The 25365-nt window shown below is 45.7% G+C and overlaps 3 protein-coding genes and 1 pseudogene across 3 annotated transcripts; 3 read left to right on the top strand and 1 right to left on the bottom strand.

Moving 5' to 3' along the window:
- Positions 1–1109: 1109 nt before the first annotated feature.
- On the bottom strand, positions 1110–4255 carry LOC124654349 (cytoplasmic tRNA 2-thiolation protein 2-like). The gene is made up of 8 exons (XM_047193360.1): positions 3957–4255; positions 2753–3101; positions 2535–2621; positions 2326–2447; positions 2170–2248; positions 1602–1996; positions 1302–1381; positions 1110–1178 (listed from the first exon to the last, which is right to left on the bottom strand). Exons 1-7 carry the CDS (start codon positions 4253–4255, stop codon positions 1333–1335), a joined length of 1380 nt encoding a protein of 459 aa, XP_047049316.1. The 3' UTR covers positions 1110–1178; positions 1302–1332.
- A 4813-nt stretch (positions 4256–9068) lies between these two features.
- On the top strand, positions 9069–11746 carry LOC124655651 (putative F-box/LRR-repeat protein At5g02930). Its single transcript, XM_047194513.1, has 4 exons — positions 9069–9150; positions 9897–10705; positions 10829–10963; positions 11043–11746. Exons 1-4 carry the CDS (start codon positions 9069–9071, stop codon positions 11400–11402), a joined length of 1386 nt encoding a protein of 461 aa, XP_047050469.1. The 3' UTR covers positions 11403–11746.
- Positions 11747–15247: 3501 nt separating this feature from the next.
- On the top strand, positions 15248–16810 carry LOC124655650 (F-box/LRR-repeat protein At3g26922-like). Its single transcript, XM_047194512.1, has 3 exons — positions 15248–16174; positions 16287–16441; positions 16537–16810. Exons 1-3 carry the CDS (start codon positions 15248–15250, stop codon positions 16808–16810), a joined length of 1356 nt encoding a protein of 451 aa, XP_047050468.1.
- A 1-nt stretch (position 16811) lies between these two features.
- Positions 16812–18569, top strand: LOC124655649 (annotated as a pseudogene).
- The last annotated feature ends 6796 nt before the right edge of the window (positions 18570–25365 follow it).

Raw genomic sequence — 25365 nt, 5'->3', positions numbered from 1 at the left:
CTTTATGCCAACCCAATCAGGTTAAAGTGCCTAACCAAAAGACTAATCTTTCACAAAGTTTTTAAGCAAATGATAAGATGGCTTCCCAATGTTTGACTGGCATAAGGGTTCAGCAGCACCAAGGACAGATCACACGCACATGCATGGGGTGCACTCATCTTTATTTTGTTTCACAATAGATGTTCTTTAAAAGGAAGGGTATATTCTAATACGAACACTTGTAGTATACACACTGGTCAGTAGAAGAGACAGTGCACCTAAGTGCAAAAGAAAATGACAGTCAAAGAACTGCAGAGAAGGACTTAACTGTCTCGGAAAGCAAATGTGTAAGAGTGGCATGATAATGTATAGTAAAGACATGTCGATAACATAGTTACACAGATCATAGTGCATGAGGGACCACTGTTTTGTTAGTGGACTTACCATTTTCTTGCTGCTACCTCTTATAATGTATGGGATGGGTGATGTGTATACCTGTTTGTCATTTTCGAATCATAACAGGTTGTGTATTCCTTCAATCATACAAGATTAAGAAAAATATGAAACATTTGCGTACACATAGTTAATTCTGAAAATATCCGGTGCGAAAGCTTAAGAGTGACAAATGGATGAAACAAGTACAACGGTGTAAACGGATTATAATCACAGCAAGTACAATTCTCTAGAAAAAAAATGCGAAAAGCTTAAGAGTGACAAATGGATGAAACAAGTACAACGGTGTAAACGGATTATAATCACATCAAGTATAATTCCACCAAAAAAAATCACAGCAAGTACAGAAGGTTTAATACAAAACATAGTTGCTCTAAAATCATTTGATGAATTCCCTGATTAGCAAATAGTGGTACAGCAGGTGAGACCTATTATACTGTAATCACATGGAACTTGGAAGGCTTCAGCTACCAAAAGTCATCAGCTATCTGAGATCACTGAAAACTTGCTGGCAAATAATGTTTTTTCCTTTATCACTACAGATTTCCGACAGGTTTTAACTTGAGTAGGGAGAACTTACAGATACACCAGGAACTGAATCAGAAAATACAGTGCATGGTAAATCTAAGGATGTGGCAGAAGCCTGAATAAACCAGTGTCAGTACTAGAGGCAAACACAGGCAAGTTTGGCTTATGCCATGATTTGTGAGGCCCAACTAAGAAGGAATCTCTACTGTCTTCTGGCACTACAAACAAAACAATAATAGCGTATGTGTCAGTATAAAACCAGCAACCGATCGGATGTTAAAATATGCAGACAAAAATTGTGACTGCACAGAATTAATCACAAGTCAAAGATTCTTTCTTACAGTAAATTCAGGATTCACGCAATGAACAAATTCAGTTTTCGTCATCGTTGTCTTCAAGCAGATAGTCTTCAATTTGATCTCTGGATTGAAATATCACTGAATCAGTGCACTATAAGAATGAACAAGACACTACATGAACAAATCAAATGAATAACTGTAGATACAGAAACAAGTGGCGACATTAAATCAAACATTAGCCTAATAAAAAATGCCATAACATCCAAAGATTTAGTGCTTTAATTAGCTAAACTACTGATGTACACATCATAACTGTAAAAGAGTGGGAGACATCAACCTCACCTTAGCGAGCTTTGGCTGGCAGTTGCAGTATCTACTCTCTCAGTCCAGAACTTCGGTAGTAGTGAAAAGAACTGGTCATACATGTTTGCACCTCCTGGTAGAATCTGGAAATGACAGCTTTGACAACAATAAGCAGTATAAAGATCAATTTTCTTCTGAGCCTTGTGCTTTGTGCTTTCCAAATTTTGCAGTTCTGATTCACTGAATGGACTTCGACATATCAGGCACAGAACCTCAGAGAGAGTAGACTCATCGCTATCAACATTCTGGAATTTGGGACGCAGCCGTGATGGCAGGAAGTCGTGATAGCCATTTGCGGAGAACTTGTTAAATGAGAATGGCTTAAGCTTTTGTGCAGTTCTTACAACGGTATGCTCTCGAGAAGGATTCTCCTCCTGCCAATGTTGAACACGTAACCTGTAAGATTGCGACTTGCGCTTGTTCCAAGCAATTAATGAAAGCAATCGCCAAAAAAGAATATAATCGAAGGTTCAGTTCAATTTAGTGCCGCTGCACTCAAAGTCAGTATGTAAGTACGGTGTGCCATGCAAACAATAAGCTTACTTACCCGTAGTCGTGCAACAAAAGATGCAACCAAGCCATTGATGCCACTGCAAGGCCTATCGAGAAGTTGCTGTGTCTTCAAACTAAGCACATAACCAGTTAGAATAAATGCCATGAGAAGCACAATTCAACAAAACAAAAATACAAATGCTTATCTTACCTATCGAGTTCACAGAGTAGGCTAAGCTCTTGGGCCAGGCAATCACGGAGTGGAAGCACAACAGGCACTTCCCACCGTGTATCAACGTACTGGACATCAGCTGGTAAGGAATAGCCTTGCCCCTGGAGATAATTAGCAACCTCTAAGTTCTCTTTGGGAACTATCAACAGGCGACGAAATCACATCGGGAAGAGCATCTGCTATAATACCTTCACTGTTGCGGATAGTACATGGCATGCTATTGCAGAGGCACATGATCCCAGCATGATCTTGGTGTACCCGTTCTGCAGCGCAATCTGAACAACATACCAAATGAAACGGTAAACACGACTTCAGTCAGTCACTGAATAAGAGCATCAACCAAGATGGTGTAAATGGAACGACAATCCTCAACGGAAGCGTGCACAAGCACCGATGGAAAAACAACCTTCTGCAACGAAAGCATGCGCAGGCACTGAAGAAGGTCCTCCCTCCCAGTGTCATCATTGATCATGCCGACTAGCTCCCTCAGCCTTCCTTCACGGCCGTTTGATTCCGAGGAGAACACGTCCTCCAGAGGTGCAATGTGCATCGCTTTATCGCTCGGCGATACACTCGAGACGATTGACTTGATATCTGCAATCGCCAGCTCGACGTCACATCTCGGCTTCGACAGCAAAGCGCTCTCGTCGACGAACGCCACCCCGACGTCGAAGACCGGCAGGGCCTGCGAGTTGCTCGCGTCCCAGCTCTCGACCGCCTTGGACCGCATGTCGTGTATGAATTGCAGAGCCACCCTGTATAACATATGTATCAACAAGCGTGACATTTTGTAGGTCGGGCTACAAGTAGCTCGTTTTTTCAAAATTTGAAAATGGCATTTTATAGTTTCAAAAAATTAGGAACAAAAATTCTATAGGTAGCCAATGATGTACTCTACAACTGTGAAAAAAAAAGACTCAGTATTTTGGGCTATGCAAAATTAAGAAATCCATGGATTTGAAAACGTGAACAGTGTAGATTGTGGCCTTTCTTCTACCTCTCAATCTCGCTCAGAAAACAGAGAGAAAAAGGCAATGACAAGGGTTTTGTGCTGCAAACTACTTAGCAGCTTTTCTGCTTCGTTCTCCTTTTATTCAACAAGGGGACTGATCGTGCTAAGTCACACGACGCCCACATCGGACGTGCCATCCCACGTCCAGGCGATCGAGTCTTGCGCAAGGATCAAGTCAAAACTGAAACAAACTATCCTATCTGTTGCTAGAAAATAGCTGAAACTCTAACTGAACCACTGACAGGTAACTACACCTGACGCTACTGGATTTTATTCAAATGAAACTAGATTAGCCAACATAGATTTTGAAACCTCCAACATTTGCCAGAATTTGTGTAGCCTCCAATATAATATATTTCATCCTAAAAATTTGCACGGTGGTAGAGTACATCACTGGCTACATTCAGATTCTTTTTGAAACTCTAAATGTTGAATTCGAAGAATGCTACATGTAGCTCGGGCTACACTTTGAGTTTTCCATGTACCAGCAGTTAATTTCAAAGGGTCGAAAGAGATAGCTCTTCGAATTAAGAATCTCTGAACGGGACGAAATTACTAGGGATCAAGAAAATAGGTGTGTGTGTGGGGGAAAGTGGACCTGGAGGCGGGGCCGCCGGAGAAGGCGAGGAGGACGGAGTCGGTGGGCCGCACCATGGCGTTGCTCGTGACAGCGAGCTTGAACTTCCCGAACAGGTGGGCGCGCAAGCACTCGCCGCACAGGCCGACGCCTCCGGCAACCACGACGACGGCGCCGACGCCGCACTTGCCGCAGGTGGCGGCGGCGCCGGTGGCGATGGAGAGACGGCCCAGCCTCTCCTCCGGAGCATCATCGGCGGCTGAGGAGGAGCAGTTGGCCCCGCAGCCGCCGCCGCCGCCGCCGCCGCCACAGGAGGCCATGGCGAAGGTCAGGGCTACGGAACCTTCTTCCTGTTTTTTTTTCTTTCCCTTTTCGCACATAGTTATGTTTTGTTTGGGCCTGCTTGGGCCGAAACGGGATCCGGCCCGAGAGATTCCACAGCGGGATGGGAATCAATCAACTGAACATTTGATGTGAGATGCAAAACTAGACTCTTTCCTGGTAGATGCAACTTACAGCATTCGCATAATATTGAAGCGAACCAACCATTGCTGGAGCATTTGAAGGGGTAAAGCATAAAACCAAACCTTCGCATCCTTTGAAATGAATAACAGGTGAAGTAATTAACAGGCTCTTCAATATTTGTACAATATGTGGCGACGCTAGCTTCAGTTGTAATGGCAACAATAACACTTGCAGAATCTCTGGATACCAAGGCAGCCAGCCTGCACCGAGTCACATTCTTCTTTAGACTAACAAGGAGACAGTGATGTTGTCTTCTCATAAACTCGCTACGTACACCCTTCAATGGGGTCCTATTCTGAATGAGAATTGACAGGAATTGTCAGTTTAAAATTGATAAGAGTTTTTGCACAGATTTCCTCAAACCAACTCTTGGTTATATATGGATCTAAAACAGGGAATCATCACATTAAGAGGCACATCGATTTTGTGGTCTTAAACTGGACTTTTTCTTCTTATCAATGGTCCTCGTACTTTGGTAATAATCTTTGCATACATGTTAGAAACATAGAGTTACAGGACAGGTGCTATGACTGCAGCTCTGCTTTCCAAAATGATTCATGATATCTCGTACTTAGATCAAACCTTAAGTTTCTCGTGTCACATGCAAAGTTCGGGAACTCTCTATCGATTTTTCTCCATTGCGACCCATCAGCGGGGTGTCTCAACATCTCGTCTTTCTTACGGTCTTCTTTTTGCCATCGCAATAACCTGGCATGCTCTTCGTTTCTAAACAGACGTTTCGACTGTGGTATTATATGAGCATACCGCAGAACCTTGGCAGGAACCCTCTTCCTGGGGAGCTCACCCTCAACATCACCAGGGTCATCTCGTCTAATCTTATACCGCAGTGCAATGCATACCGGACATTTTTCCAAATTTTCGTACTCCACACCGCGGTAGAGGATGCAATCATTAATGCATGCATGTATCTTCTGCACCTCTAATGGATTAGAGGGTAGAGAACCTTCTTTGCTTCGTACGTACTATCAGGCAATTCGTTATCCTTTGGAAGCTTCTTCTTCATTATTTTCAGTAACTTATCAAATGCCTTGTCACATATACCAGCATTTGCCTTCCATTGCAGCAATGGTACCGAGCTTTGTGTTGCCATCTTCGCAATTTGGGTACAATTTTTTTTTTGATCCTCTAACATGCCCTTTAACTTTCGATTCTCGTTTGCACTTTATGCTTCTCTGTGTGCATCAGTGATGGTCCGACGAAGATCATCAGTTGGCTCATCTGATGCTCTTCATCTTCAGCTTCCCCTGCCTCTTCATCTTCAGTCTGCCCCGTTGCACTATCGCCGTATTTATGGTACATGTCATCATCCTCTTTTTTTTCATTGTCTTCCATCATAACCCCTCTTTCTCCATGCTTGGTCCAACAATTATAGTTGGACATAAAACCTTTCCAAAGCAGGTGGGAGTGAAGGACCTGCCATCTAGAGTATTGTTTTAAGTTCCGACAGTCAACACATGGACAACACATAAAACCATCCGCATGTGGGTTTTCCTCAGCCACACGAAGAAAATCTTTCAGGCCCGCAGTGAACTCGGGTAGGCGTCAGTCAACGTACATCCATTACCGCCGGTTCATCTACATCATATAATTAAGTTTATCAAAAAACCATTACAAAACATCATAAATAGTGAAATGACCACAATACAAATGAAAGGGTAAAGTTGCTTACCTTGATCGAGGAGGAAAGAAAGAGGAGAAAGCTTAAGTGTCGCTATGGCACCTCATATCATTTTTGTTTTGTGTGAAATCAAGCGACATCATTCTCTCGGTCATTTCATCGAGCACCTCTTGTGCGTAGGAAAGAAAACCAAACAAGCACACAACCGTCACACCTTCCACCAAGAAAAAGTAGAGAGAGAGAGGGCTAGCTAGGGTGAGCTGAATTGATAGGCAAGGGGCTTTAACACCGATTCGTGTCACGAACCGGTGCTAATGTATACCTTTACATTAGCACCGGTTTGTGAAACGAACCGGTGCTAAAGGTTTCGTGCCCGCTACATACAAATGAAAGGGTAAAGTTGCTTACCTTGATCGAGGAGGAAAGAAAGAGTAGAAAGCTTAAGTGTCGCTCTGGCACCTCATATCATTTTTGTTTTGTGTGAAATCAAGCGGCATCATTCTCTTAGGCATTTCATCGAGCACCTCTTGTGCGTAGGAAATAAAACCAAACAAGCACACAATCCTCACACCTTTCACGAAGAAAAAAATAGAGAGAGAGGGCCAGCTAGGGTGAGCTGAATTTATAGGCAAGGGGGGCTTTAGCATCAGTTCGTGTCACGAACTGGTGCTAAAGGTTTTGCGCCTGCCACGTGGCTGGTGACAACCCTTTAGCACCAGTTTGTGTCACGAACCGGTGCTAAAGGTCCCGCACGAACCGATGCTAAAGCTCGCTGGTCCCCTGCGATGTCCCGGCTGCACGAATCGTGCTAAGGCACCCTTTAGTCCGGGTTCGTAGCACAACCGGTGCTAATGTTTTTTGGAGCTAAATACGTCCATCTTTGTCAACATCGGCGACTAGGCTGCAGACGTCTTCATGTCAACGACATACCGCCCACATGCTCGGAGCGTGCCGATGCGGGTATTGACTAGCGGGAGCAGAGCCTCTACATGGAGTTCAGCTGGGGCGGGAGAACATGCTTGAGCCTCAACATCTAGGAACATCTAGGAACATGCTTGAGCCTCAACATCTAGGAATATCTGTAATTAACAGGCACAACAGCTTTGTGGTCCTAAACTGGACCATATCAGATCATATTGTCTTCTTACTTTGGTAATAATCTTTGCATACATGTTATAAACATTGCAGCCAACAAGTACTCCCAGTGTTAGTGTTCTCTACTTGCCAATGTAGAGACACATCGTCCATTAGTTTCACCACCGAACTCTGTAACCCACCTCATAGGAGGATTGTAAACAACTCTTATCTTTTCAATGAAATGAGACCCAAAGATCCTTTTGAGTTTTGTCGAAAAAATCTAGAGACACATTTGATGCCAGATTGGCGAGTGCAGCTTGTTCTGCAACGAGGTGAGCATCATGTAGCTATTACCATTAATTTTCTTGTCCCTAGTATCCCTAATATTGTGCATGTTCTTGACTTTAGTCATGGCAGCATCACTATTTCTGTAACTCGTATGATGCTTGTTTGCAGCCTTGGCCTAAGTCAGCTAGCTTGAGACCAATACCGTGCGGCATTGCTCGTGTCATTTTTGTTGTTTTCACTGGATCCATGTCTCGCTTCTTTTGTGAAACGGTTGGTTGGTTAACACTGCTTGCTTCTCGCAGATTACCGAACCCAAATCATATATGTGATGTTTGCTTCGTAAATCATATTTGCAAGCTTCCCTGATTGTTGCGATACAGTTTTCCCGGTAGATGCATTCGAATCACCGATCTCTTGCTCGTTGCTAAATTTTTATTACTATTCTTGTGTTTTTCTAGAGCCGAACTATAAATTTAGGTAATACTTCACATCGAAGATTTCACGATCCCCTATACTTGTGGGCATGAATGTTACACGATGATACAACGCCAATCGGCATACAACACGTCATCCACAAAACCGATGATAAACCGACTTCCCTTGCCCAACATCCAACAAAGAATAGTGAGAAGAGGAGCACAATGCATCCTCACAACCAAGCAAGACACACACTATAGCGCAACCTTGACTCCAAGGCAACCCGGACCAACGTGTGCCTAGAGCAGTCGGCGATAAGGAGGCAAGATCCCGATGGACTCGGGAAAGATGCCGAACAAGATGTGTTGCCATGTCGTACATTGTGCCTCAGAAGCACAAGCCCAGTGGCTGCGGCCAACACCGGCGACGCATCAATGCCTCTAACTCCAATGTCGCATCGGCCTCTCCCCTCATGGCCTAGACAACGTCTTCAAGAAGATAACGACACCATGGTGCCACCGCTACCTGGTTCGGTCATCAGGCCTAGGGTTTCCCTCGGCATCCGAGGGGAGTGGAGGCATGGTGAAGGCCATGAACACACCTCCCAGATGGAAATGGTGCCCATGGGTGTCGTCGTGTTCAGCCGACCACCGCCGAGCAGGGATTTCACCTCGGCCAAACATCGTGACCATGAAGATGCCCAAGCTTGATTGGAGAAGGAAGGCGAAGAAGAAAGCCACCGTCTTGAGCAACAACTGTCGAGAGGAGAGGAATATTGACGTAGGAGATGGGCGTTGGCCACCACTGGCACCACCACGGTCACCACTGCCAAGCTCGCTGCTGTCGGCACCACCTCGATGCCAGGAAACCGCCGTCGCGAAGCGCCACCTCGTCCCTTCAGCAATGGCATCGGATCTGCGAGCCCGCCCATGCCCAAGGCCTTGCCGAGATTTAGATCCGACAACACCACCATAGGGGCCATGCCTCCGTGCAGGGGATCCCCTCCTCCACTATATATCGTCACGCCAAGGTCGTCTGACCAACGCGACACCGCGCCGCCGAGATCCGCTAGCCGCCGCCGCTGTGGGAGAATGGGTCACCCCCCGAGGAGAGAAGCCCCGCCACCGCCATCTCTGCGGGCTTTGCGCGTCAGTGACTACTGCCGACGGAGATGGAGACGGGCAACGATGGGCACGGGCTTTGGAGGCACCGGCTTGGTCGCCTCCATATCGCCGTTGAGCGGCGAGGGGGTTGGGAGCGTTGTTTTCCGTCTTAATGAACGATCAACATAAAAATCTGGGAAATTTCAATAAAAGTGGGACAACATAATCCCATTTCATTTACTCCCTCTAATCGATATTACTTGACACTAGTATGGATATATCTAGAACTAGAATATGTCTAAATACATCTATATTATCGGAGGGAGTACATTAAAATATATTTCCAACATACCGCCTCCATTTTTATTTCCCCTGCGTTTTGACCTTAGTCAAAGTCAAATTTTCTAAAATTTGACCAAAGATTTAACAAAAAATATCAGCATCCATAATTTCATATTTACAAAATATGAAAATACATTTTCAGTATTTATGATTCTAATACGCACTAATTTTAAATTTTAAATACTCCGTATTAATACTTTTTCCTAGTACAGAAAAATAGTGTAATGGGCCTCTTGTTGTGTAACGGAACCTTGTTGAAGTACTACTGAGCTTGGACATGTTCTTCTCGACATGATCGTCTACAACACTGTCGCATATTCCATTTCCACCCGACCACACCGACGGCGGCCGCCGCCCCTGCTCCCGTGCCAAGCTCCGGCGAATTCTCCTCCTAGTCCTCCGCTTCTCCCTAGTCTCAAGCGCTCTTGCTCGCCCCTTCATTTGATGCCACTTGAACCGAAGCAAACCTTAGATTCCCCTTGAGCGGAAATGGAGGCGGGTGGCCCTAGTTCAGAGAGGAGTAGGAGGAGGAGGAGGAGGAGAGCAGGTGAGGATGAAGGAGGAGGTCAGGCCCCGACCGCATCAGCGACCTCTCCGACGCCGTCCTGGGCGAGATCATCTCCCTCCTCCCCACCAAGGAAGGCGCCCGGACCCAAATCCTCGCGTCCCGGTGGCGCAACCTCTGGCGCTCCGCCCCTCTCAACCTCGACTGCTGTGGCCTTACCACCAGCTGGGGTGAGGTCGCTGGTGTGGTATCACGCATCCTTTCCTCCCACCAAGGCCCCGGCCGCTGCTTCCGCATCCTCAGCGGATTTTGTCCCTACGAAGCGGCTACCGTGGACTCCTGGCTCCAGTCCCCCGCCATCGACAACCTCCAGGAGCTATGTTTATCTTACCGGAGAAAGAATCAGTCACCGTTGCCGCTCTTGCCAGAATCCTTTCTCCGCTTCTCGACCACCCTCCGTGTGGCCACCATCGAACATTGCCACCTCCTCGACAGCATTGTCCAAGGGCTCCAGTTCCCCCAGCTTAGGCAGCTCACACTTTCAATTGTTAGGATCTCCGAGTGTTCGGTTCCCCACGTGATTGCCGGGTGCCCTGCTCTGGAGTGCTTGATGATAAGAGATTGCTTCGGCTTCCGTCGCCTCGGGATCAATTCCATTAGCCTCAGAAGCGTCGGTGTGCATGCTGAATATTATCGGGATGAGCTCAACTTTGGAGAGCTTATCATCGAGAATGCCCCTTGTCTTGAAAAGTTGCTCCATCTTGGTTGCACTAGTGATCTGCATGTATCGGTAATCTTTGCACCTAAACTAGAGACAATGCGCTGCTGTTCGAACCCCACCACTAAAACCTCGTTTGGCTCCATGGTTATTCAGGTAACTAAGATCTTTCTACTGCTGGCCTTTACAACCCTTCTTACCTGCATTTCTATGTGCGGAAAATTATAGATCTTGTGCGTTCGCAGATAGACTAATTATTTTCTTGAATGCTTGATAAAGGGGTTGCACATTGATGGCCTTACAACGGTGGTGCGCACTATCAAGTTTTTGTCCGTTGATATGGATAAATTTTGTCTGGATACAATTATTAACTTGATGAGATGCTTTCCATGTCTGGAGAAGTTGTACATTCAGGTGGCTTCTTCATTCTTAGTTTCTTTTATATGCTTCTATTTTGAAGTGGCTAATTCTTTTCTTTCTTTATGTTTTTCAGTCATATTTATCAGGGCCAAAGAATTTGTGGCTTAGTAAACACAAGAACTTCATCAACGGCCATGATATCCGTCTAAAGAAAATAATGTTTAAAATGTATCGCGGCACCAGGTCGCAGGTTAGCTTCGTGACATTCTTTGTGTTGAATGCGAGAGTGTTAGAGTCGATGATACTTCAGATTGAACACAAGAACGACAACGAGGAGTTCTTGGCAGAACATCGTAGGAAACTGCAGCTAGAGAATAGGGCTTCAAGAGGTGCTCGGTTTCAGTTTACAACTGATAAATGTGTGCGCAATGTTTGGGACATCAACGATGCCCGTGTTTTGGATTTAGCTGATCCGTTCGCATGTTTATGTTAAGTCAGGGTCTGGTCTGTTTCGGAGCTATTCCTGACCATCATCAGATCTCATTTTGTGCCTTGTCCAAACTTGTTTAGCTCTCACACATGTCTGTTGTCTACTTGTCTTCTGAAGTTTGTATTGTCTGAACCTTATGACAGCTAAGCAAGCTATTTGTGCCACTAGTTTGTGATGTGCTATGTGGCATTTAAACAAGTCTGTATAATCTGATTCCACTACCAGATATATACTGATGGATACCTGGATGCATACAAGCTACCTGTGCTTGTGGGTAGGTAGTTCTGGTGTTCTTGTTCCACGGTATTACCAAGATATATAACAAGATATCTGTGTGGTTGATTTTATGGTTTGGGTTTATGATTAACTCTTGAGTACTAATTAATATTTTTAGCCGCAGTTGAAGATGCCTTTTCTTGATGTGAAACTTCCACTAGATCATCACTTAAATGGTCCCATGTATGTACCTCATCTATTGTCAACCTTCAGAGTTCTGAGCTTTTGATCTTTTTCCACCTTTTGAAACTGTCCGCTTCTGCATCTGGCCTGGGCACTTGATGTTTTTTGCACCGTGTTTTTCCGTCTCAAATACTAATGAGACAAACTTGCAATTCTCTAGCTGTATGTATGAAGGGAACAATCCATGTTTTGTAAGCTGCCTGCTTGTTATCAAGCATTGGATGGAATTTGGCAAACACACCAGAAGCCACCTTTCAGATTGTTAATTTTACCAGACTGGTAGATACCTGAATGTACACAGAATTGATATACTCTCTCTGTCCCAAAATAACTTGCTCAAAGTTTTCTAGATACGGATGTATCTACACACTAAAAAAATGTCTAGATACAACCGTATCTACACAAACTTGAGAAGCTTATTTTGGGATGGAGGGAGTACTTATTATACTGGAAATGGTACAGCACTGCATTCTCAATACTGAACTTTTGGTCCCGAAATTTACTTGTGTATTTGCCTTGGTCAGGTTGAGCGTCATAAATAAAAATTCTTACATAATACAGTTAGTACTGATGTCCAAACAAATTGGGACCAGGTATATGGCCATAGGCAGTCTCAAACTCTGAATGTGATATTGAGACTAATCAACACTGGGTAGTTGTGGCAAGAGACACAAATTTCTGGACACACTCATGTTGATTTCCCCTAGAACGTCACTAGGACTGACTGATTGTGGTTGATACTACTCCCTCTGATTGAGAAGTATTTTTGCTTAAGAGTTTGACCAGACAAACTTTTTTATATTTGGTTACCATTATGAATTTGCTTAGTAATGTTCATAACGTAATAAGTGATATTACTTGATCCATTACGAAATATGCTAGTGTAATGTATAACTATTTTTATCTAAATTAACATACTCCCTCCGGTCTCTTTTAATTGACTCGGATTTAGTACAAATTTGTACTAAATTTGAGTCAATTAAAAAAGAACGGAGGGAGTATTTCATATAGTGATGATCAAAGTTTGTCTTGACTACTATGTGAATATCACTATAACTGACTGATTGCTACAACTTTCTCTGACTGAGAAGTATTTTTTGTTTTAGGATTTGGCCAGCCAAACTTTTTTAGGTACCATTATGTTTTTTTAGTAATGTTCATAACATAATAACTGATATCATTTCATCCATTATGAAATATGCTACCGTAATGTATATCTATTTTTATTTGAACTAACATAGTTTCATAGGCTGATGATCAAAGTTTGCCTTGACTAATATGTGAATATTCAAAACGATTTACATCTGCGGTCGAAATTGATGGTAAATGGCAATCAGAGTTTGCCTTGACTAGTTTATACAGACCGGTAGAAATATATACCTGGATGCAGACAGGTTGTTTGTGTGGGTGGGTAGTTCTGGTGGTCTTGTTCTTTCGACGATATAAGAAGCTATCTGTCTGGGTAAGTTTTATGATTAACATTGAGTACTAATTTATATCTCTAGCTTTAGTCAATGAAGATATAGCCTTCCTTGATTTGAGTCTAATTTTCCACTTGATCATCACTTGATTGGTATATATGCAACCACCTGCAGTTTTATCCTTGGGAGTTCAGAGCTTTGAGTTATTTCCCTTCTGAAATCGTGTCCTTTTCAAAGGTAAATGAAGGGTTGTGATGCTTCTTCTTGAATTACTGTGAAGGGTTATTTGTATGGATGGGTAGAAATTGCCTCAAACCAACTGTTGGTTATATATGGATCTAAAACAGGGAATCATCACATTAACAGGCACATCAATTTTGTGGTCCTGAACTGGACCTTTTCATATCAATGGTCCTCGTACTTTGGTAATAATGTTTGCATACATGTTAGAAACATTGCAGCCAACAAGTACTCTCAGGTTACTGTTCTCTACTGTACTTGCCAATGTAGAGACACATCGTCTATTAGTTTCACCACTGATCTCTGTAACCCACCTCCTAGGAGGATTGTAAACAACTCTTATCTTTTCAATGAAATGAGACCCAAAGATCCTTTCAGTTTTCTTGAAAACAAATTTAGAGACACATCTGATGGCAGATTGGCAGTGCAATTGTTCTGCAACGTGGTGAGCATCATATGTAGCTATTACCATTAATTTTCTTGTCTCTAGTATCCTTAATTCTGTGCATGTTCTTGACTATAGTCATGGGAGCATCACTATTTCTGTAACCCATATGATGCTCGGGGTTTGCAGCCTTGGGCTAAGTCAGCTACCTTGAGAGCAATACTGTACGTCCAGCATTGCTCGTGTCATTTTTGTTGTTTTCACTGGATCCATGTCTACCGATTGGTCTAAAGATTTTGAACGTCAAAGACGAACATATGGATACAGATTCTCGAAGTCAGTGTTCGCCTGAGCTAGGAGACACGTGAAGACTTGTGGCTGAACTGGACGATTCTAGCTATAGCAGAAACTCTTTTCCTCTTACATAGATAGAATTCTGAGCTCCAAATTTTGAGAAGATAGCGCAAGCTGCAAATTAATGACCATTTTGAAATTAACAATCTGAGAGGATAGCGCGAAACTGCAAATCATCATTCTGATGCACATCGGTAGCTGAAATCATCAGTTAGGAGTTTTGCTGCCTTAGGCCGCGGCGTTGCTACCTGCGGAGGTCGGTTTTGCTATTTAAGGTGTCCGGTATTGCTAGCGGCAGAGTGTGGATTTTTGCTACCATAGGCATAGGGCGTTGCTACTAGCAGCTTGTGGCGTTGCTGTCCTGGACGGACGGAGTTGCTGCAACCTCGGATGGCGTTGCTACCGGCTGCAGGCGATGTCTCCGTTAATGTCTTAGAGGATTTGTAGCATATGAATAAAAAAATTGCTATAATTTATTTGCGGTTTTGCTATATCTGCGTAATATGTTTGCTACGTGGTCTCCGGCGAGCCCAGCCTTTTTATTTTCTTTTCTGAACGAACCGTTTTTTGCTTCAGTCATTTGCTGCCGGGGATGATTTTTTGCTGCCGAGAGATGTTTTTTTGCTACATGCAAATCTAACCGTCAAAATGGTTGATACGAGGGCTGGGGAATCAGATCCTCCGGAGGACGCCCAACAGTTTCCTTTAAACTATTAGAGAAGATTCTTGGCAAAATAAAAAGCGGATAGACAGGGTGACAAAAATGATGCAGGTTAGAATTGGAAAGAAAAAAGAAAGAGAAAGAGTCCACCGTACTCGTTCTTTTTTGCGCGTTGGGCCTATATATCTTTCCGACGTCTAGGCCCAGGTCAAAACGATGCGCAGCTTTCCATTTTCCAGTGAGCCATTTCAAGCAAGCATATAAACATCGATCCCTGGCCTGAACCCTACTATAAGCCAGCCGCCGCGCGCTGGTGCGGTCGGGAGAAATGCGGCGGCGCAAGGCTCCTCCGCCGCGGCCTCCGGGCAGCGGTCCTATGACGAGGAAGATGAGGAAGTTGGCGGAGTCAAGGCCGCCGCCCGAGGACCCCATCAGCAACCTCCCCGACGACCTCCTCGTCAAGATCGTCTCGCTCCTCCCAACGAAGGACGGCGCCCGCACCCAGATCCTCGCGTCGCGGTGGCGGCACCTCTGGCGCTCCGCCCCTCTGAACCTCGACAGCCACGGCCTCTACTCCTATAGGGTCGATCTTGCTCCCGTCGTCTCGCATATCCTCTCTTCCCACCCGGGTCCCGGCCGCCGCTTTTGCGTCTGCAGACACCACCTCAAAAGCAGACCAGTGTCCGTGGACGCGTGGCTCCGGTCCCCCGCTCTGGACAACCTCCAGGAGCTCGAGTACACCTTCTTCGAGCAGCCGCCGGCGTCGTTCTTTCGGTTCTCGCGCAGCCTCCGCGCTCTCACCATCGGATGCTGCAGCCTCCCGGATGACACCATCCCGGGGCCCCTTCGCTTCCCCCTGCTCAAGCACCTCGGGCTTGAGGACGTCACGATCTCCGAGCGCTCGGTGCAGAGCCTGATCGACGGGTGCCCTGCCATGGAGTCCCTGCTGATCCACGCCTGCTTCGGCTTCCGCCGTGTCCGGATCATCAACTCCCTCACCATCAGAAGCATCGGTGTGCTTGACCAAACTTCTTACGCGGAGAGTGACCTTGTTCGGTTACAAGAACTCGTCATCGACAACGCACCTCGTCTCGAAAGGTTGGTCCGCAATGATGTGGAGAATGGTCTGCATGTCTCGGTGGTTGCCGCGCCTAAACTCCAGGCCATAGGCTTCCTTTCCGATGGATATAAGTTTTCCGAGCAGTGCTACCCTGATCACCTCTACAGGCTCGAGCTCGGATCCACGGTTATTCAGGTAACACATTGATCCATCGAGTTTCTTTCTTTATCGCATTTTCAGTATGTCAAAACCACACATATCACATGCCTTGTTAATGTCGCCTTTCATATATCCATGCTTGATAAAGGGACTGCGCGTCGAAAGTTTGGCAATGGCGGTCTCAACAGTCAAGATTCTTGCTTTCCGGACGAGAACTCTTTGCCTGGATACGATTGTTGAGTTGCTGAAATGCTTCCCGTGCTTGGAGAAGCTTTACATTAAGGTGACCATTCTCCATCAAAAGTTCAGATACTCCTTGCATATACTTCCATATGTTCTCAAGTGATTTATCTAATTATTAATTCTGCATGTTCTTTTTAGCCACACATGGGTTTGAGAGAGCCAAACAATTTATGGAGGCGTAAACACCACAATTTCATAAAGCGTCATGACATCCGTCTTAAGACATTGGTTTTGAGGCGGTACTGGGGAAACAAGTCGCAGGTTAACTTTGTTACGTTCTTCTTGTTGAACGCGAGAATGCTAGAGTCGGTGACACTTCAGGTTGAACGTTATAATGAGGAGTTTGTGGAAGATCAACGAACGAAGCTTCAGCTGGAGAACAGGGCTTCAAGAGCCGCTCAGCTCCATTTTACAACCCAGAGAAGTTGAGCCGCTCAGCGGTCCTATGACGAGGAAGATGAGGAAGTTGGCGGAGTCAAGGCCGCCGCCCGAGGACCCCATCAGCAACCTCCCCGACGACCTCCTCGTCAAGATCGTCTCGCTCCTCCCAACGAAGGACGGCGCCCGCACCCGGATCCTCGCGTCGCGGTGGCGGCACCTCCGGCGCTCCGCCCTCTCGAACCTCGACAGCCACGGCCTCTACTCCTATAGGGTCGATCTTGCTCCCGTCGTCTCGCATATCCTCTCTTCCCACCCGGGTCCCGGCCGCCGCTTTTGCGTCCGCGGACACCACCTCAAAGCGGCACCAGTGTCCGTGGACGCGTGGCTCCGGTCCCCCGCTCTGGACAACCTCCAGGAGCTCGAGTACACCTTCTTCGAGCAGCCGCCGGCGTCGTTCTTTCGGTTCTCGCGCAGCCTCCGCGCTCTCACCATCGGATGCTGCAGCCTCCCCGACGACACCATCCCGGGGCCCCTTCGCTTCCCCCTGCTCAAGCACCTCGGGCTTGAGGACGTCACGATCTCCGAGCGCTCGGTGCAGAGCCTGATCGACGGGTGCCCTGCCATGGAGTCCCTGCTGATCCACGCCTGCTTCGGCTTCCGCCGTGTCCGGATCATCAACTCCCTCACCATCAGAAGCATCGGTGTGCTTGACCAAACTTCTTACGCGGAGAGTGACCTTGTTCGGTTACAAGAACTCGTCATCGACAACGCGCCTCGTCTCGAAAGGTTGGTCCGCAATGATGTGGAGAATGGTCTGCATGTTTCGGTGGTTGCCGCGCCTAAACTCCAGGCCATAGGCTTCCTTTCCGATGGATATAAGTTTTCCGAGCAGTGCTACCCTGATCACCTCTACAAGGCTCGAGCTCGGATCCATGGTTATTCAGGTAACACATTGATCCATCAGAGTTTCTTTCTTTATCGCATTTTCAGTATGTCAAAACCACACATATCACATGCCTTGTTAATGTCGCCTTTCATATATCCATGCTTGATAAAGGGACTGCGCGTCGAAAGTTTGGCAATGGCGGTCTCAACAGTCAAGATTCTTGCTTTCTGGACGAGAACTCTTTGCCTGGATACGATTGTTGAGTTGCTGAAATGCTTCCCGTGCTTGGAGAAGCTTTACATTAAGGTGACCATTCTCCATCAAAAGTTCAGATACTCCTTGCATATACTTCCATATGTTCTCAAGTGATTTATCTAATTATTAATTCTGCATGTTCTTTTTAGCCACACATGGGTTTGAGAGAGCCAAACAATTTATGGAGGCGTAAACACCACAATTTCATAAAGCGTCATGACATCCGTCTTAAGACATTGGTTTTGAGGCGGTACTGGGGAAACAAGTCGCAGGTTAACTTTGTTACGTTCTTCTTGTTGAACGCGAGAATGCTAGAGTCGGTGACACTTCAGGTTGAACGTTATAATGAGGAGTTTGTGGAAGATCAACGAACGAAGCTTCAGCTGGAGAACAGGGCTTCAAGAGCCGCTCAGCTCCATTTTACAACCCAGAGAAGTATCCGCAGTTCGGCGGACGTCAAACGTGTCCATGATTTGGATGTAGTTGATCCGTTTGAACCACCCTGTTGAAAATTACTTGGCTAGTCGGTCCATTGACGAGTTGCACTTGTCTATCAACTTATCCCATTTTGTGTTTTTGCCAAACCTTGGCTGGTTATGTTGTGCTTGTGGTTTATTAATTAAGTTTGTATTATCCTGGAAACTTATGGAATTGAAGAATCTATACTCCTGGAAATACTATACTATGTGGCATATCTTGGTTTTTGATACTCATAAGTCATAACAATCTCTGCAATCTCACTGTAAAACGAGGACTAATCAACAGTATTAGCTACAGTTAGAGTAGATAATATCTGGAGTCGCTCACCCAGTCTTGACGCCCACTGGAACAATACTGGGACTGATAGACTGTTAGTATTGAAGTTCCAGTTTGTCTGCAAAGTTTATTCTAAGGGGAAGGAGCAGATGGAACGAGAGAGTTTGTGTGAGCAATTGTTGATGCTAACATTGGGTTTTTTCTTTCTTTCTGTTGAGCAGTTTTTTCTTGCTTATATCATTTCACGTTGTGTCTAAACTTGATAAGTTCACATGATTGTATTTTTTCTGAAGTTGGTATTATCCTAGGTTCACAAGAAAGGTTGTTTTATTGTAGAACATTGTGACACTTTGACAAGCTATCAGTACTACCGTTTATACTCTACATATGTGGCAACACTAGAATTTATTTATGGAGCACAGAGCATTGCAAATCTCACCGAAAGTTTGAGGACCGATCAACACATGTAGCTATCTCTTTGCTGTACTTGCACTTGAACTCTGGGAATGAGCAAGAGTTGCTGTTTACGAGTTCCAGTATATTATTTGTACCAAGTAGTTACATATATTCCTAGATTTTGAGGAATCATGTGGATCTCACAGAAAATGGGAAACTACTGGTTGCGTAGGAGGTGGGTTTTGTAATAGAGATGATCGCCATGTGTCTGCAGTTAGGGAAGGAAATGACAGCCAGCGGCAGCAGAAGCAGGAGGTATGCATGGTTCAGTCGGCCGGTGTAGCATCAAGCATGTTCTACCCGCCCAGCTGAACTCAGGAAATATTAAGACTCTTCACATAATATTTTTAGATGATTTTAGAGAGGGAGGCTTTCACCGTCAACAAACAGTAAAGACATCCAAACTCGAAAACATAATAAATATGCATACGGATTCCGTTTTCGATGAACTTGGGCTTGTTGAAAAGCAACAAATTCAGGAACCTCACAAAGAGAAACACCGAGAAGCAACAAGAATATAGGGATGCAAAGGATGCAAAGGATTGCGCTTCCTAAGACGATGCGATTAAGTTACTCAACTGAAAACCCCTCTTGATAGTGCGGCTATCTATCCTATAACCCGATCTACCAACAACCACCTTGAGACCGGTAAAAGGAAAACCTAGCAAGGCTATACCTTTGCCTTGCGCATCCCGCTTGATCTTGATGTCAACGCTTGAAGCTCTCTCAAGCCGAAATGCCTCACTTGATCATTGTTGCTTCGTGAAGACTCACAATTGCTCTCCCATACACCATGATGGGATAGCTTCATTGATGCACATCTTCACATGTCCATTATCACCAAATGGACCATAGGCTTCAATCATGACATCTTCGATATGCTCATCTTAAACTTGTCCTTCTCAACCTTGATGACATCCAAGCTTGGTGAAATCCTCTCATGGGCTATATCAGATCATACTCTTGATGCAAAATAACTAACCCAAACACAAGTGCACATATATAGTGGGTTAGCTCATGAAGCATAATTGTCAAGGCTTACCGCCCACAAGATCATATGATCCAAAGTGGTACAATCTTTATGCGTTATGCGTTGACGAACTTAAAATCAATCTACACTCTTAGTCTTGGTCAACATTGTATCTCTTCATGCTCTATCATAATATCTTGATCATTCATTCCTTAACACATAAGCTAGAGCATGGTTAACTTGAGTTCCACGCAAGAACTCGATGTTCAATTCTTCATCTTGATCATATCATATTCTTCTCTTTAAATCGATGATCTTGATGCCAATACCAAGTGTATAAACATTATATTCATGTCATACACGCTTGAATCCAACATATGGACATCAAGAAATACCTATGAAATATTTCTTCATATAAACAAAATGAAAACATTAGTCCATAGAGGATTGTCATTAATTACCAAAAACACACTTAGGGCAATGTACCCTTACAAAAGCAATTGAACTAACAAAAAAAAACTGCATTAAGAATGACCAAACATCAGATTTAAACCAACTAGACAGATTTTGCATGACATAAACATTCAGATATTCAGAAATATAGTACAACGAGCACTCGGATATCATGACATGTTCTAGCCCGAGATGTTTGAGTGAGGGGAAGTGAAGCCCCGAGATGTTGTCGTCGGGGAGGATGCAGTATCCAATGGTGAGAGCATGGAGGCTAGGCGAGAATCAGAAGATGGATGCCCGCGGCTGCTCAAAGGGCGTAGTCAAGCTCTTGCGGGTCATCCAGAGCGGGGTACCAGAGTGACGCGTCCACAGTAGCTGATCAGCTGCTGAGGTGGTGTCTGGCGATGCAGAGACACGGGTGGGAACATAGGATATTTGAGATGACGGGAGCGAGATATACCCTGTAGGGGGCGAGGTCGTGGTTGTCAAGGTTCAAAGGGGCGTAGAGCCAGAGGTGGCGCCACCGGGAGGTGGGACATAAGGATCTAGGTGCGGGTGCCGTCCCTGGTAGGGAGGAGAGAGATGGTCTTGACGAGGATGGTGTCATACAGGTTGTTGATGGGGTCCTCGGGTGGTGGCCTTGACTCCACCAACTTCCTCATCTTCCTCATCATAGGACTGCTGCCAGGCGGCTGCGGCGGAGGAGCCTCGCGTCGCAGCATTTCTCCCACGTGCAGCAGAGGCGGCTGGCTAGGGCTCAAAGGGAACAACCGAAGCGGATCGACGGTTGAGTTTGAAATGGCTCACCAGAAAATGAAACAGCGCAGATTGTTTTGAGCTGGGCCTGGACGTTGGAAAGATAGGCCCAAAGTAACGGCTTCTTTTCAAGCAAAAATTCTAACCTCTATCATTTTTGTCGACATTTTATCTATCACCTTTTTTTTGAAACGGGGCAAAAGGAGCTTTGCCTTATATTGATATCTATCACCTTTTTAGTTTGCGAAGAATCTTCCCTGATTGTTTAATGTAGATTTGTGTGTGCCCGATAATTCAAAAATCTTGATTTTAGCAAGCTCAGGTCGATGCATATATTTCTATTGTAGATGATATACCAGATACTTACTAAAGATGTCAGGTAACAATTGTGCACTTGCATTGAATCATTTTTGATACATGGACGACATGTAAGATTGAAAACAGCAACACTCGAACTGCAGTTGTAGTTTGCGCTACCTTCTCAAAAATTTGAAGCTAAGAATCTATCTACGGGGAAAAGAATTTATGTTTTAGAATCGTTCTAGTTCAGCCACAAGTCCTCACATTTACCAGCTCGGGAAAACGATGACTTTGAGAATCTGCAGTATCCATATGTTCCTTGGCGTTCAAAATCTTTTGACCAATCAGTAGACTAGCGTTCATTTTTCTTAGAGAGAAGACTAGTGTGCAGTTCAAATTTAGAAAACAAACATCACAGATATGGTTCGGGTTCCTGCAGTGTCGACCAACCAACCGTTCCACAAAGGAAGCGGACATGAATATCAAGGATACTAGGGACAAGAAAGTTAGTGGTGATAGCTATATTGATGCTCACTTTGTTGCAGAACAACTGCACCGCCAAGCTGGCATCAAATGTGCCTCTAGATTGGCATGTAGAGAACAATTAATAACCTGAGAATACTTGTTGGCTGCAATGTTTCCAACATGTATGTTCAATGATTACAAAAGTATGAAGACCATATGATCTGATCCAGTCCAATTTAGGACCCCAAGACTGTTGTGCTCTTTAATGTGATCATTCCCTGTTTTAGATCAATATGATCAAGATTTGGTTTGATAAATCTGTGCAAGAACCCCCATCAATTTTAAGCAGACACTCTAGTGGATGCAATGCTAGTTCAGTAATGAAACACAGATGCACTCATAAAGAGCACAAAATATAAACTTTTTCCATTGTACAAGGCCAAGCAGTAGCAAGATATTGTGTACTCACAAATCATCCAGAAGATTCATAAATATAAGTAACCTAATTACAGCCCCGCAAAAAAAGTAACCATACTACGGAACTAAGAATATTCTTACTGACAGCTAAAATCTTGAACCCCTGTACCGCCACCGCCCAGCTGTCAACATGCAGTCCTTAATCACACATGCAAGACGGATATTCTGCTAAACTAACGAAATAACCGTGTCCTACGACCAATATTTTGCTAAACTAACAACAGCACCCAACGCTAGAAAGAGTTATGCGTTTGGGGAGACTGAGAATAATTTAATTTTTCTTGCCAGAATAAGATTGCCATGTACATCTCAACAAATTCATACTGGTAGTCAAATCTGAAAAAGTTTGGCTGGCCAAATCCTAAAAAGAAATACTTCTCCATCAGAGGGACTAGTAACAATCAGTCAGCCCTTGTGATGTTCCAGAAGAAATCAAGATGAGTACGTCCAGAATTTCGCGCCTCTTGCGGCAGCTACCCAGTGTTGACTAGTGTAAATATTACATTCAGGTTTGACACTGCCCATGGCCATACCTGGTCCCAATTTCCTTGGACATTAGTACTAGCTGTTATGTAAGAATTTTCAGTTATGGCGCTCAACCTGATCAACGCAACAACAGAAGTAAATTTCTGGACCAAAACTTCAGAATTAAGAATGCATTAGCATTTCCAGTGTATCAAGTAGGAGTATACCAATTCTGTGTACGCTCAAGTACCTATCAGTCTGAAAAAACTAACAATCCGACCCAAAGACGGCGTCTGGTTAGTTTGCCCAATTCATTGATAGATAACAGGGGATTGCGGCGACGCAAGGATCGTCCGTTGCAGGGAGGAGCGAGACGATCTCGCCGAGGACGGCATGAGGGAGGTTGCTGATGGGGTGCTGACTTTTGTATACCAAACAGATTAACACTTGCTACCACATCCACACGTATGTGCGCCCAATGCCCCTCTCTTCTCATCTAGATCTGCCTATCTGTCATCCTATCTGAATGACTGAATTCAGAGAGACATAGTCACGAGTGTCCTAATGAACTCTTCATACAAGGAAAATTAAGCAAACAAGTTGCAACCACTCGCAGGCGAACTTCCACAACAGTAAAGAATGAAGCAAAGCATGCATATGCCCTGATTTATTCAGCCCTCCGAAATTTCTAAGCGCACTGCAAGAACATGTTTACAGCAAACAGACAAATATAATGCTCGCAGAAACTCCCCTGCCACAATCAACAGGACTAAAGGAACTTCATAATAATAGTACAGACATATGGATCTGAGTGACTAGTACCACCATACAAGAAGTGCAGCAGCAGCAACACCGCAAAGCCGCATCCGGGAATGGGGCTGCCCTCCGGCCCGCGCCTGGGACCCGGAGAGGAACCCTACCTGCCCGGCCGGCGGGCGGGGGCTGCGGACCCCCGGCGGCGCTGGCGTTGCCGTCGGCGGCGGCGGCGGGAGCTGCGGCGGGGCGGTGGGAGGAGGCGACGACGGCGGCGGGGGGGAGTAGTAGTAGAACTGCTTCACCAGCGGCGGCGGCGGCTGCTGGGCGGCGACGCCGTCGTGCGACGGCGCGGCGAGGAGGAGCAGGAGCAGGAGGATTTGGTGCGGAGGTGGTGCCATGGGAGATGGAGTGAGCGTGAGAGTGAGAGTGAGGAGACACGTAAGCAAATGGTGGAAGTAAGCAGGGCGCTTTCGGCTATAGCTCGCGTGTGAGTTTCGCAGGAAAAAAAAGAGCCTTTTCTTTTGCGATTTCCTTTAAAATAAAAGCCTTCCCAGTTTTTTTTTAATATTGTCGGTGGGAGCCAAGAAAAGGAAAAATTACAACTGAGTCCCTATTTTTTTCAACAAACACCTCACGAAGATGCGTAAAACGCGATCAAGTCCACAGTCGTCGCTGACGGTAGTTGACTTTCCTGCGCGGCCGTCGCTTCCTCCACCGGGATCGAGACCACTTGGGGGAAGAAGCACCGCTCATCGCCACGCCGGAGTCGGAGAAGATCCTCCATTGGAGGAGGATGAAGCTCGAACCAAATTGGAAATAGAGCGCAGTAGTGCCAATCATTTGGCCGAAGATAGCGGCGGCTGGAGTTTGTCGTCGTTTGGAGGCTGCTGCCAAGGTCGCACGCTCCAGGAACCCCGAGCACCACCTGTGCAAGGTCGTTGCAGCCGCACCAACACAATCCTCTCCCTCGCCACCGAGGCCGGCCAAGAGGAGAAGGGGGTGAACTCGACCACCAAAGCAGAGGTGGGGAAGACGCTTATTGAAGCAGGGCTCGTCGCAGAAGCAAGCTTCACCTCCTCCCTCCTTGAGAGCTTGGCGGAGCCACTCAGCGACGATAGCCTGACGTGGCATCGACACGCCAAACTAGAAGAAAACCCTCGTCTGCCTCTAGATTCGCTGATGCTGGCACCGTCCTTCCTCATCGCCTCGCTTCCATGGCCGTCCAGAGGAGGAAGAAATAGTAGCCAAGCATCACGAGTCCATGGGCAGCAAGCACGAATCTTATACACGGAGATCCTTGGGGTGGGGAGCCTCCCCGTCTCCGACCGCCGGAGCACGAGAAGACGCATCAACGAGCATATGATGCTCAAGATCTGCTGCAGACAACCTTGAGCCCTGCTCCAATCTACCGGCGTACAACCGAAACCTAAAAAACTAAACCTACTATCTACTCCGGCGCCCCTCCCTCGCCATCTCCGGCCAGCAAAGCCATCGGAGAAGGCTCGGGAGCGGTCCGGACCCTCTCCAGAGACTCTCAAGGGGGAAGGGAGGAGAGAGAAGGGGACGGGGGGGTGGATATGATGCATATGGACCTTCCTAGTTTGAAAC

This window comes from Lolium rigidum, chromosome 5 (genome assembly GCF_022539505.1).
Source record: "Lolium rigidum isolate FL_2022 chromosome 5, APGP_CSIRO_Lrig_0.1, whole genome shotgun sequence".
Lineage (NCBI taxonomy): Eukaryota > Viridiplantae > Streptophyta > Magnoliopsida > Poales > Poaceae > Lolium > Lolium rigidum.
Note: the sequence above shows the minus strand (reverse complement) of the source record. Positions and strands in the feature narration are given on the sequence as shown.